This window comes from Sardina pilchardus, chromosome 2, assembly GCF_963854185.1.
Source record: "Sardina pilchardus chromosome 2, fSarPil1.1, whole genome shotgun sequence".
Lineage (NCBI taxonomy): Eukaryota > Metazoa > Chordata > Actinopteri > Clupeiformes > Clupeidae > Sardina > Sardina pilchardus.
The window spans coordinates 13,668,585-13,680,776 of NC_084995.1; the positions used below are offsets into that span (position 1 = coordinate 13,668,585).

The 12,192-nt window shown below is 44.4% G+C and overlaps 1 protein-coding gene across 1 annotated transcript in view; it reads left to right on the top strand.

Moving 5' to 3' along the window:
- Positions 1–570: 570 nt before the first annotated feature.
- Positions 571–12,192, top strand: part of ncstn (nicastrin) — a 14,500-nt gene continuing 2,878 nt past the window's right edge. Inside the window, exons 1-15 of the mRNA XM_062519550.1 lie at positions 571–730; positions 1,416–1,517; positions 4,256–4,379; positions 4,714–4,832; positions 5,537–5,682; positions 6,240–6,390; positions 6,567–6,679; positions 7,360–7,512; positions 7,824–7,928; positions 9,874–9,954; positions 10,054–10,223; positions 10,514–10,616; positions 10,913–11,011; positions 11,245–11,332; positions 11,640–11,806. Of these exons, the coding sequence (XP_062375534.1) occupies positions 673–730; positions 1,416–1,517; positions 4,256–4,379; positions 4,714–4,832; positions 5,537–5,682; positions 6,240–6,390; positions 6,567–6,679; positions 7,360–7,512; positions 7,824–7,928; positions 9,874–9,954; positions 10,054–10,223; positions 10,514–10,616; positions 10,913–11,011; positions 11,245–11,332; positions 11,640–11,806 (1,779 nt within the window). The 5' untranslated portion in view covers positions 571–672. The remainder of the gene's footprint in view (positions 731–1,415; positions 1,518–4,255; positions 4,380–4,713; positions 4,833–5,536; positions 5,683–6,239; positions 6,391–6,566; positions 6,680–7,359; positions 7,513–7,823; positions 7,929–9,873; positions 9,955–10,053; positions 10,224–10,513; positions 10,617–10,912; positions 11,012–11,244; positions 11,333–11,639; positions 11,807–12,192) is intronic.

The window sequence follows — 12,192 nt, forward strand, 5'->3', positions numbered from 1 at the left end:
TCATACTCTTGCAGCGCGCGCGTGTGTGTGTGTGTGTGTGTGTGTGTGTGTGTGTGTGTGTGTGTGTGTGTGTGTGTGTGTGTGTGTGTGTGTGTGTGTGTGTGTGTGTGTGTGTGTGTGTGTGTGTGTGTGTGTGTGTGTGTGTGGAACCTGTGATGTGTGAACTGCACCACATAGGGCCTTGTCCTCCAATAAATTCAATCATCATTTAAAATGGCATTTTGTGGTTACTCGGGTTATCTTTGTCTAATAGTAAAATCAGTTTGATTATCTGAAACATTTTAGTATGACAAATATGCAGAAATAGAAGAAATTGGGAAAGGGGCAAATAATTCACAGCACTGTAGGCCTATTTTACAGAAGAATATACACTCAAATAGGGTAGGCTACACCTATTCACAGGGCTGAGCCTGAGCATCTTATTCAAATGGGCTATTCATAGCCTGGCATCATAGCGGTGCTAAGTTGAGTTAATTGTGATATCATATCACGTAATCAAATCACAACTGTAGGAAGACATTAAGACACTGCAACTCTTTGCCGATGGGTGGCAGTAGAGTCCTGCTGTGGATAGGCTACAACCAGAGACGAAGAAGGAGTGTACTAGGAAGGAGCGGAAGCGGAAAATACTAACTTCCTGTGTTTTTCCAGTTGTGATTTCAAACCAGGAAGATGGGCCCCGGTTTTGCTAAATGGATAATAACAGTGGCATTTTGCTGGTTCATTCAAAGTAAGTATTGTGGTTTAATTGAAATTAAGCCTCCGGAGTAAGCGACTGAACACATCATTTGACGCCGGGCTGTTTTGTTTTCCGATTAATTTAAAGCTTGCTTGTCGAATTTGCAATAATGTTGCAAGTCACCGGTTCGCCGAAACCTGCTCTCATTTCTCAAACCTAAATCCTCGAACGATATCTATCCGTATGATCATTTATGTTGAGCAGTTTGTTGATCAGAGCCTGGTGTAACTTTAAACTCAATGTCACTGAGGATAACTGAACCTATAGCAGAGTATCCACATTGTATCTATTCCCATGTACACACACAATACCTCAGTATCAACCAGCCTGATAACTCGTGACTGCGCCCTACGGCGCCGACATCTCCACACCGTAGAAGACTTTAGTAGGCTAGCTATGTCAAAAATCACAGTCTTACTTCAGCTGAGGCTAGTGGAGTCGTTCTGGAAAGTAACATTCGCATTTTCTGTTGAAAACCAATCGAGAATAGTGGGACAATGTTGGAATTACTTTGGAAAACATAATGTTATTTGTGTCATTGTAGTCATTCAGGTCCCTTTTATATTAGTAGGCTACTGCATGGTAGCCTATTGAATCGTTATGTGTCATTGTAGGCTAAATGTTTCAGGTTAATAATTTGTCAGTTGAGTAACTGTATGTTATCATTGTCTTCCAGTTGCAAGCGGTAACTCTGTGGAGCAGAAGATCTATGTAGAGTTGAATAACACGGTGCCATGCGTTCGCCTGCTCAACGCGACACATCAGATGGGCTGCCAGTGTAAGTAAACGGTTCTTTCCCAAATCTTGTCAAAAGTTCTCAGAAAATATATGGTTTGGAGGGTTGAATCAGTTTTCCCATCATAGCACACAGGGCAAAACTCATTGGCCATCAACCCAGTCACTCAAATTTTGTCATAGCCTCCCCAATGTATTATGCATGGGTAACAAAATAATCAGGAGGGTGGGAAATGTCTAAACACAAGCTATGACAGACAGCTGCTGCTTTAACACACACATTATTGCAAATTGTAGATCATGCATACATTGATGGTAATGATGGTACAGATGAATGAAGACCCAGTCAGACCAAAAATCAGGAACAGAGTTTTATTTACAATAATGTGCATTAAGGGAGAGACAGCATGACTTCACCTAAAGATCCATCAACTAGACAAGGAAACAGTTAGGGTTTAAGTATTCAAACTTTATCACACACATCCATTTTTTGCGGGGGGGGGGGGGGGGGGTCGGTGCAAGATCAAAAAACGTACTGTTCTAAGAAAAAGTGAAGATCCGCACATGGAGAGCTCCCAATGACGTGCCTTTTTTATTCGGTTACGTTTCAATCCCTTACGCCCCTTCCTCAGACTTTTTCTTTTGATGGCTAAAGATCTGGCAAAGTCATGAGACATCCAGTCTACCTTAATCAATGGCTTTTGATGCGAAAACAGACAATGATTAGCCTAGAAATCTACATGCACCCTAGCGGCAAAACATCTTTTTTGCCTAATGCGATGGTTTAGGGTCGCACCATTAAGGCCAAGCCTGCGTTCGACACCAAGTCAGTCGGTCCAATCAGAACGTTCTATCTGTGTACGGAGTCCTTGAGCCCGCCTTAGCTCACCTTCGGCTTCCGATATTGACGCCAGGGGGCTGAACCATGCGTCCTCGTTCGACGAGTTGGGTGTGAGACCGTGTTGCAACAACCATAGAGAACAACGAAAGATCAATGTGGCTAATGAAGCGCACTCGTTTGAATCGGCTTTGGAAGAGTTAGACTTGGGCTTTTCTTTGAAGGTTGAGCAGAAAGAAGCCCACAGGCTTCAGCTCTGTGAATGGTCCGACTCCAGACTATACATTTCTGTATAGTTTGGCTTGCCAGCTAGACAACGATAACAAAACTAGAAAAGCACTCAGAGAGCGCAAATCTCCGCCAAGCCATAACTTTTTGAGTTATCTTGCAAGCAAACAGACAGACAAACAAACAAACATACCAACAAAACCAGATGAAAACATAACTTCCTTGGCGGAGGTAATAAGTGATATCAACCCTGGCGCCTGCCATGTTTAGGAACAGGACAGGTATCATACAGGGTCACAACACAGGAGCATACTTTTAGTGTCAAAGTGACCTACTAGTGACAAATGCAGAGCATTTAACCACATATTGGAATATTGGACATAGTGCAGATTGCAGAACATTAAACCACATATTGGAATATTGGACATAATGCTCTTTTCCACTTTCTCTCAATATGTAGGTTAACCGTTAAATAGTGTATAACATTCCGGTAGATAACATTTGAAGAACACCTTTGGTTCACCTATCCAATTATATATTTTGTACTACTCAAACTCGTCAGAGCTAGCTGGCTGAATGAATGAATGAATGAACTAGAAAAGCACTCAGAGAGCGCAGACCTCCGCCAAGGAGGTTATGTTTTCATTGGGGACTGTTTGTTTGTTTGTCTGTCTGTCTGTCTGTCTGTCTGTCTGTCTGTCTGTCTGTTCGTTAGCAAGATAACTCAAAAAGTAATGGATGGGAAGGTCTAGAATGACCCAATGAAGAACGATTACATTTTGGGAGTGATCCGTTGAATCCATCTGGATACAGGAGGCGTTTGTGTTTTTTGCTTGGCGATGTAATGGCATGGTATGGCCACGTAGTGGCACTCTGAATAGTTTAGGTTAAAATGTATGACAACCAAGCAAGAAGTAGGCTAAGCTAATAATAAAAGTTATCCGGTCGACCTCAAACTAAGCTCGTGGCCCGCATGGATGAAAACATTTGCACGCTTTAGAATGGCAGAAACCAAACTAAAGGACTACAAAGAGGTAAAGCAGGCTTTTCATGGACATTATATCGGAGTGCAAAACCTTATTTATGAGTTGTATCCTGATAGCTTACTTAGAGGAACAATACAGGCAGAGGTCTGCGCTCTCTGAGTGCTTTTTAGTTCTTCCTAGGTTGTCACATACATTTGAACCTAAACTATTCAGATCGCCACCATGTGGCCATGCCATTACACCACTAAGCGAAAAACATAAATGCCTCCTGAATCTTGACGGTGATACGGATCACTCCCAAAATGTAATCGTCTCTTCCTTGGGTCATTTCAGACCTTCCCTGAAAATGTAATCGAAATCCAACCATTACTTTTATCTTGCTAACAAACAGACAGACAAACAAACAAACCCAGACGGAGGTGATGGATGAATGGAATGTAGCTGTCTCTCGCAAAGGGCAAAGATTCTATTATATTCAAAGATGCTATTTCACCAATCAAAATACCATACATATGGGCATTCTAGAACATCTCTGAGCTCTGAGCTGAGTGCTTGCTCTGGCTGGCTTAAGCCTGTGCATGTAGGGTGTGCAACTATATGTTTGGTCAGTGTTTCCTTTCTTTTTTTTATTCCAATTTTGGGTCTGTCCATTACAGTGAAAACCGGGGACAGGTCACCAAAACCGGGCATTGTGTTGACGATGCATCTCTTTGTCTTGTGTCTTTGTAGCCTCCATGTCGGGAAACACTGGAGTTCTCCATTTGTTGGAGACTGATTCAGATCTGGATATAATAATGAATACCGGCCTCCATGCACCCTACATGGTACTCATGGATGCTTCATTCTTCAACAGGTATGCACACACACACACACACATACACACATACACACATACAGTACACATGCACAGAGGCTACAGAATAACATACACCTTCATTGTAGCTGAGAGATCGTGACGAACCAAAAATATTCCTGCTTCTCATGACGTATCCCACAGGCTTGTGTAATTCTGGGTGATTTTTTGTTTTATGAAAATATTGGCCAAAACATTGGCACTAAAGGTGAAGTATGTAATACATTTGGTGTGCAAATAAAGGCTACCTTTTTTCTATGTGCACGGTTTTGTTCCTGAACCTTGCAGTGGGATAAACGTGATATATGCGCTTGTGTGTCCTTACTTATGGCAGCACTGTCATGAGGCAGATGAAGAGCTCCACCCGAGTGGCGGGAGTTGCCGTGGTGATCTCCAGCTCCAGCCCTGCTCAGGGGTTCTCCCCTCACAACAAGTGCCCCAATCAGCACACAGGTAGAGTGTGTGTGTGTGTGTGTGTGTGTGTGTGGGTGAGAGAGACAGACAGACAGACAGACAGAGTTTGTGTGTAGGAAATGTAATATAGCACAGCATATAACTGCTACGCGAATTACGTATTGAGTTGAAGGGGCATATACCGCTGCGGGTGCTACAAGTAGATCTGTGAACTGCCTTCCCAACCAGACATGTCGTGAGCTGCAGTCTCGGTGCCACAAAATAAATTGATGCACCACAGTAAATAAAACTATGTCTTTGTATTGTTAGCTTTTTCCCCCCTTGACCATGCTTGGGAAGAGATGGCATGGACAGACGAAGAATCTTGATCAAAGATTTTAGAGCAGTCACAAGAGTTTTTTAACTTCTAACAATCTTGACCAATCACAAAAATATTAATACTCCCGCGCAGATGACATTAACATGCCTCTTAACCTCTGTAATCTTATGTTATTCATTTTATAAAGATTAATAGTAGGTTACAAGGGGTGCATGACTGTTAAAAATCTAGCAACCACTGGCCGAGCATAATAAATATACATTATGTAATCTTTGTAACGTGTGTGTGTGTGTGTGTATACACACACAGACATTTGTTTATTTATTTTGCCATTTATTTCAGATGCCTCAAACTGTAGCCATCTATGAAAGGATATGATTGTTGCTTATAATCAAAATCATACTGAATGCCATTTTTCTGTCAGGCGTTTACTCGGACACCTATGGTCCTCAGCTGGCAGACTGTAATGGAACAGTGTGGAATCCTCTGGGCAATGATCTGTCTTTTGAGTCCTTCAAATTCCCCATATTCTCCATGAAGGACGACAACCAAACTGCAGTCATCCGCAAGGTGTGTGTGTGTGTGTGTCTGTGTGTGTGTGTGTGTGTGTGTATGTGTGTGTGTCCCCTCACGCTTAAGCTGTGTGCAGAGATGAAAGGATCCAAGAACACACCAACAGTTGGGTGTGTTTGTGTTTGTTTGTGCAATGTGTCATGTTGATACTTCCATGTATGGGGACAGACTGGACGTGTGTAGGGGGTGGACTCTATGAGTGTGTGTTTGTGTGTGAGAGAATTTTAGTACTGTTGTGCCTGTGTTTTTCTGTGTTAGAATAGCTGAGGTCTTGTTCCAAGTATTGCTTTCTTACTGTTTTACTCGTTCTCTCTTTTGTGTGTTTCTGTGTTCCTTTTTCGTGTGTGTGTGTGTGTGTGTGTGTGTGTGTGTGTGTGTGTGTGTGTGTGTGTGTGTGTGTGTGTGTGTGTGTGTGTGTGTGTGTGTGTGTGTGTGTGTGTGTGTGTGTGTGTGTGTGTGTGTGTGTGTGTGTGTGTGTGTGTGTGTGTGTGTGTGTGTGTGTGTGTGTGTGTGTGTGTGTGTGTGTGTGTGTGTGTGTGTGTGTGTGTGTGTAGTGTATTTTGGAGCATAATATGGGGTTGAATGGGAGTGCACCAGCGTACCCCCTGTGTGCCCTGCAGCTCTTCTCCCACATGCACGCCGTCACCAGCACAGCCACCTGCATGAGACGCAACGACATCCAGAACAACTACAGCCTCAACCCAGGTACACACACACACACACACACACACACACACACACAGACAGTGTCCCTTTGAGCACAGTTGCCAGGTTGTGAAGGTATACATATAATATATACACACACTGCCACTGACACACTCTCACTCTCTCACTCTCTCTCTCTCTCTCCCTCTCCCTCCCTCTGTCCTTCTGGCTTCCAGAGGCTGTCTGTGATCCACTGGGAGATTTTAATATTTGGGCTCCTCTCCGCCCGATCAATACTACAGCGAAGGGACACAAGGCCAATGAGAGCGTGGTTGTCGCAGCAGCCAAGGTAAGTGACAGCCCGAGGTCCCACCCTCGTGTCCACTTTTGTATTCAGACCTGCAGACAAATCAATTAAGAACATCCCTGACATTTGAGCTTTGTGTTTCCTGGGGCTAGGCACTGCATCTTGCTACTCTCCTTCTCTTCCTCTCTCATATAGCCTACTGCTACACACACACACACACACACACACATACCGTACACACAAACTTCGTTCCCTCATTGCCTCTTCCATCCATTCTCGTGTTTGTTTTCTTTCTCCTTTCTTACTATGTTTCCATTTCTTTCTGTTAATCCTCTTTCACTCCCCCCTTCTTCTCTCTCTCCCTCCCTCTTCACTCTCTCCCTCTCTCTTCACTGTTGCTACTCTTTCTTTTGCCCATTTTCATTTCTCCTTCAAAGTTGTGCCTTGGCCTATTTTTAGAGCTGGCCCATTTGATGTGTGTTCTCCCCCCCAGGTCTTCTCTCTGTCTCTCACTCTGCCTGTATTGGATGGTAGTGCATTATATGGGAGGAACAGTACGTTTTGACCAGCAGTTCAATAACCAAGTGTGGAATATCTCTCTCTCTCTCTCTCTGTTACTTTCTTTCTTTCTTTCTTTCTTTCTTTCTCTCTGTCACCACCTCTCTTCTTTCCTCTCCCTCTTTCTTTCTCTCTCTCTCCCCCACTCCCCCTCTCTCTCTCAGATGGATGGCAGAACGTTCTTCTGGGATATCTCCACGGGTGCTGAGGGGACTGTGGCCGGGATCGTGGCCCTGTTGGCCGCCTCCCAGGCTCTCAAAGCTACGGCTGAACAAGCCCCACCACCTCGGAACATCCTCTTCACCTTCTTCCAAGGGGTGTGTATGTGTGTGTGCAAACTGGTGCAATTGGTTGGATTTTGATTTCTTGTATGATGAGTAGTACAAAGAAATGAATAAACTCACACATTATAGAAGTTTTACTTTTTTATTATTGTTATTTAAGGGTAATTAAAATTCAAAGTAGCCCAGTGTGATCGAGACCATCTATATGTGTGTGTGTGTGTGTGTGTGTGTGTGTGTGTGTGTGTGTGTGTGTGTGTGTGTGTGTGTGTGTGTGTGTGTGTGAGAGAGGGAGAACCTTCAAGTGTAAACATTTGTGTGTGATCCTCTCTCCTGTTTGTTTTCAGGAGACCTTTGACTACATTGGGAGCTCCAAAATGGTGTATGACATGGACAACAAGAATTTTGTGATTGATATGGAAAATGTGCACTCAGTCCTGGAGATCGGACAGGTACACACACACACACACACACACACACACACACACACACACAAACTGGAGTACTGAAGCAGTAGCTAAATACATACTACATACTATGTTACACATAAACGTCCAGATACTTGCACCTGATCCAGATATGTGATGTGATCTGGGAGGGAAAACCCATCACATGGTGCAGTTTAACCAACTTATGATTCTGAGACCATCCTAGCAACATCCAAGATATTGGGAGGATGATGTCCAGGATTTTGCTACAGGGGACAGTGTTAAGAATGCTGTTAGAATTATATCAAAATCTTAAGTTCTCTGGCCTTCCAGCAAGCACGACACAGAGGCTTCAGCTCATCCAAAATACAGCAGCCAAAGTCTTAATGAGAGTTAAAGGAATACGCCACCCAAAAATGAAATTAAGCCAGTCTCGGTCACCCCCAGAGTTAGAGCAGTGAAAAAAACCCGGTTAAAATCTGTCCGGGCATTCTCCTGCTTTGGGAGCAGCGTTTTTAGCTTTAGCTTAGCACAGTTGCTGTAAATGAAGGGTGTCAGTGAGCACGTCCTCCAAAAAAGTGACTGAGACATCTACATTTTTTTCTAAATATATCTTGGGAGCCGTGTGTTCAAAACGAGTACAAATCATAATGCAAAATCGAACGAGGCTATTACCTCGGCAGATCTTTACTTGGAACTATATTCAGCCTCATCGCTCGCGATGCACCGTTAGCTAGGCGCAAAGTTCTCACGTAGCAGTCTTGTAAACTCCCTACTTCTAGATTCGACTGGAACTTCACGGGATGGGATTCAAGTGGTGCTACGTGAGAACTTTGCGCCTAGCTAGTGGTGCTTCGCCGGCGATGAGGCTGAATATACATGTAGTTCCAAGTAAAGATCTGCCCAGGTAATAGTCTCGTTCGATTTTGCATTATGATTTGTACTCGTTTTGAACACACGGCTCCCAAGATATATTTAGAAAAAAATGTAGACGTCTCGGTCACTTTTTTGGAGGACGTGCTCACTGACACCCTTTATCTACAGCAACTGTGCTAAGCTAAAGCTAAAATCGCTGCTCCCAAAGCAGGAGAATGCCCGGACGGATTTTAACCGGGTTTTTTTCACTGTTCTAACTCTGGGGGTGACCGAGACTAGCTTAATTTCATTTTTGGGTGGCGTATTCCTTTAAGAAATATAGCCACATTACACCTGTTTTAACTGCTCTTCACTGGCTACCTATAAAAGCTAGAGCTGATTTTAAAATCCTTCTTTTGACTTACAAGGCCATAAACAATCTTGCCCCTGCTTATTTAAGCGAGCTTCTTAAGCCATATGTACCAGCACGCACATTGCGCTCTATGAGTGCTGGCCTTTTGACTGTTCCACTGGTAACGAAGAAATCAGCAGGGTATAGATCCTCTGCTTTTCATGCACCCACTCTCTGGAATAGCCTTCCACTATACGCCAGAGAGGCTGGTTCTGTGGACATTTTTAAATCGCAACTGAAAACATTTCTTTTTTCACAGCATTTTGGTCATTCATTAGCTACCTGACCCCTGTTTCTATTGACCTGATGTGATTATGATTTTATTTTCTTACTATATTTTTGTCTATTTATTGCTTTATCTATGCTATTATTTATTTTAAATTGCTTGGTTTTACTTACTGTACAAATCAACGTGTTTTTATTATTTTTATGTTATTATTAGGGGTATACTCCTACTCCTAACCGTGCATGTTGTTAAAGTGTCTTGAGACCATGGTCATGATGATATCACACTATAAATATCAATAAATTTAATTGAATTAAGTTGGTCAAATTTTAACAGGGAGGGTTGAAACGGAGCAAAAATCAAGGATGTTTGAGTGCACCATGCGATGGGTTTTCGCAGATCACATCATATACATATACATGTTGTGTGATGTGCGTGTGTGTACTTTTTGTGTGTGTGTGTGTGTGTGTGTTTAGGTGGGCTTGCGGAGAGGTTCAAATCTGTGGGTGCACAGTGACCCAATCTCACGGAAGAATGACAGCAACGTCGACCTGGAGGTGAGACAGACAGACATACAGAGAGATGAAGCGAGACAGACATAAAAACATAAATGACTGGATCTACGGCATGATCCATCGACCTTGTTTCTTTCCCAGGTGGAGAATATGCTGAAAAACATGAACACGGCTGCTGCGGATCTTGGCCTCCCATTGGCTGTGCCTGATGTCACTCAGGCTCTCCCGCCCTCCTCCTTCCAGCGCTTCCTCCTGTCTCGCGCTGTCCCAGGCGTGGTCTTGGCTGACCACTCGGCAGCTTTCGCCAACAAGTGAGTGGGAGGATGGACGTGTGCATGAATGGGTTCGAGATGCTGCTCAAATGTCAACAGCCAATCAGATTGCAGACAGGCTCCTGAGCCACCATTGGCTGGGATTGTTTCTTGTTTACAGAGCAAGGACATCATCAGAGGCTTTGTATGCATACTTGTGTGTGTGTGTGTGTGTGTGTGTGTGTGTGTGTGTGTGTGTGTGTGTGTGTGTGCGGTGCACGTGCGCGCATTGACCGATGGCTGTTTGACTGTGCTGTTGACGCTGATGTCTTTGTGTCTCTCACTCATAGGTACTATGAAAGTGTGTATGACAACGCGGCCTACCTGAACGTTAGCTACCCCTCTGGCCTCACCCCCGAGGAGCAGCTGGAGTACGTCACTGACATCGCTCGGGTACGCACTGTTCCCATGGCTACTGGCCTCTGGAGTCCGCCTTCAAGAAGGACCCAAAGCTGCCTGCTTTGCCCATATAAGTAGATCCAGATCTCCTTATATGCGCGGTCATGGCAGCTTTTGGTCCTTTTTGTAGGCAAACTTCAGAGGTCTATAGCCCCATCTCAGTTCTCTCTCATACGAACTCCCCCATCTCTAATTCTCTCTTTCTCTCTCTCTCTCTCTCTCTCTCTCTCTCTCTCTCTCTCTCTCTCTCTCTCTCTCTCTCTCTCTCTCTTTCTCTCTCTCTCTCTCAGGATTTGACCAACGTGTCGACACTAGTGGCCCGTTCTCTGTATCTCCAGGCGGGAGGGGAGGAGTCTCAGCTGCAGAATATCAGCGCGGACTCTAAGACGGTGAGATCCCATGACCAATTACACCATCCATCACATGACCACATGTCATATCTGTGTGTCTCTCCACTCTGTACTCGCTTCTCTCTCTGTTTCTCTCTCTTTCTTTCCTTCTTTCGCTCTCTCATTCACATACACACGTACACACACTCTTTGTCTATTTACACATACTCATACTCTTTATCACTTTTTCTCTCTCTCTCTCTCTCTCTCTCTCTCTCTCTCTCGCCCCCCAGGTGACTCAGTTGCTGTATGGTTTCCTGATCCAGTCTAATAACAGCTATTTTAGATCGCTGACCAACCCTGAGGATAAATCACTTCTGGGTGAGTGATCCACACACACACACACACACACAAATATGCTCAGCTACTTTTACACACACCACCCACACGCCAACACATACACAGAGACCCTATTTTTACGCACATTCCAAAAACACTATAGTACGATATTATGTCGATGGATATGGAGTGTTACGATCATATATCGCAAGGACGAAGAACAAAGAACAGCTGTCCATATCTCAGACACACGCACACACCCTGAAACAACCTTTTTAATTTCTGCCTCACCTTTGTGACTGAGACTGTGTGTTTATAATAGTGTTTGTGTTTGTGTTTGTGTGCGCAGAGCCTCGTGCTCCGCAGTACTACGTGGGCGTGCCCATCTCGTCCAGCACCATTAAGCCCTCCACGCGGATAGTCCAGTACCTGCTGGCCAACTACATGGGCAACTCCACTGGCTTCAACCAGTCCAAGTGCCAGGACCCTTCTGGTTTGCCTGGAGAGAGCAAAGAGGTGTGTGCGTGTGTGCGTGCGTGTGTGTTTGTGCACATGTACGTGCATGTGTGCCGAGTGAGTGTCGTCGAGTGTGTGTGTGTGTGTGTGTGTGTGTGTGTGTGTGTGTGTGTTTGCATGCATACGAACGAGTGTGTGTGCGCGTTCGTTCGTGCGTGCGTGCGTGTTTGTGTGTGCACAACCCCACCATTCTCAGTCCAAGTCCAAGTAGCAGGGCCTCTGTGGCCTGTCAGGAGAGCCCAACAAGATGGTGGAGGAGCAGTATTGTATCATAGAGCTGTATTAGTGTGTGTGTGTCTATGAAGGAGCCTGCACCTCTATTGGCCCATTATAGTAACAGAGTTAAAGAACCGAGTACATCATCACGCTCGCACCATAGCCTGCCA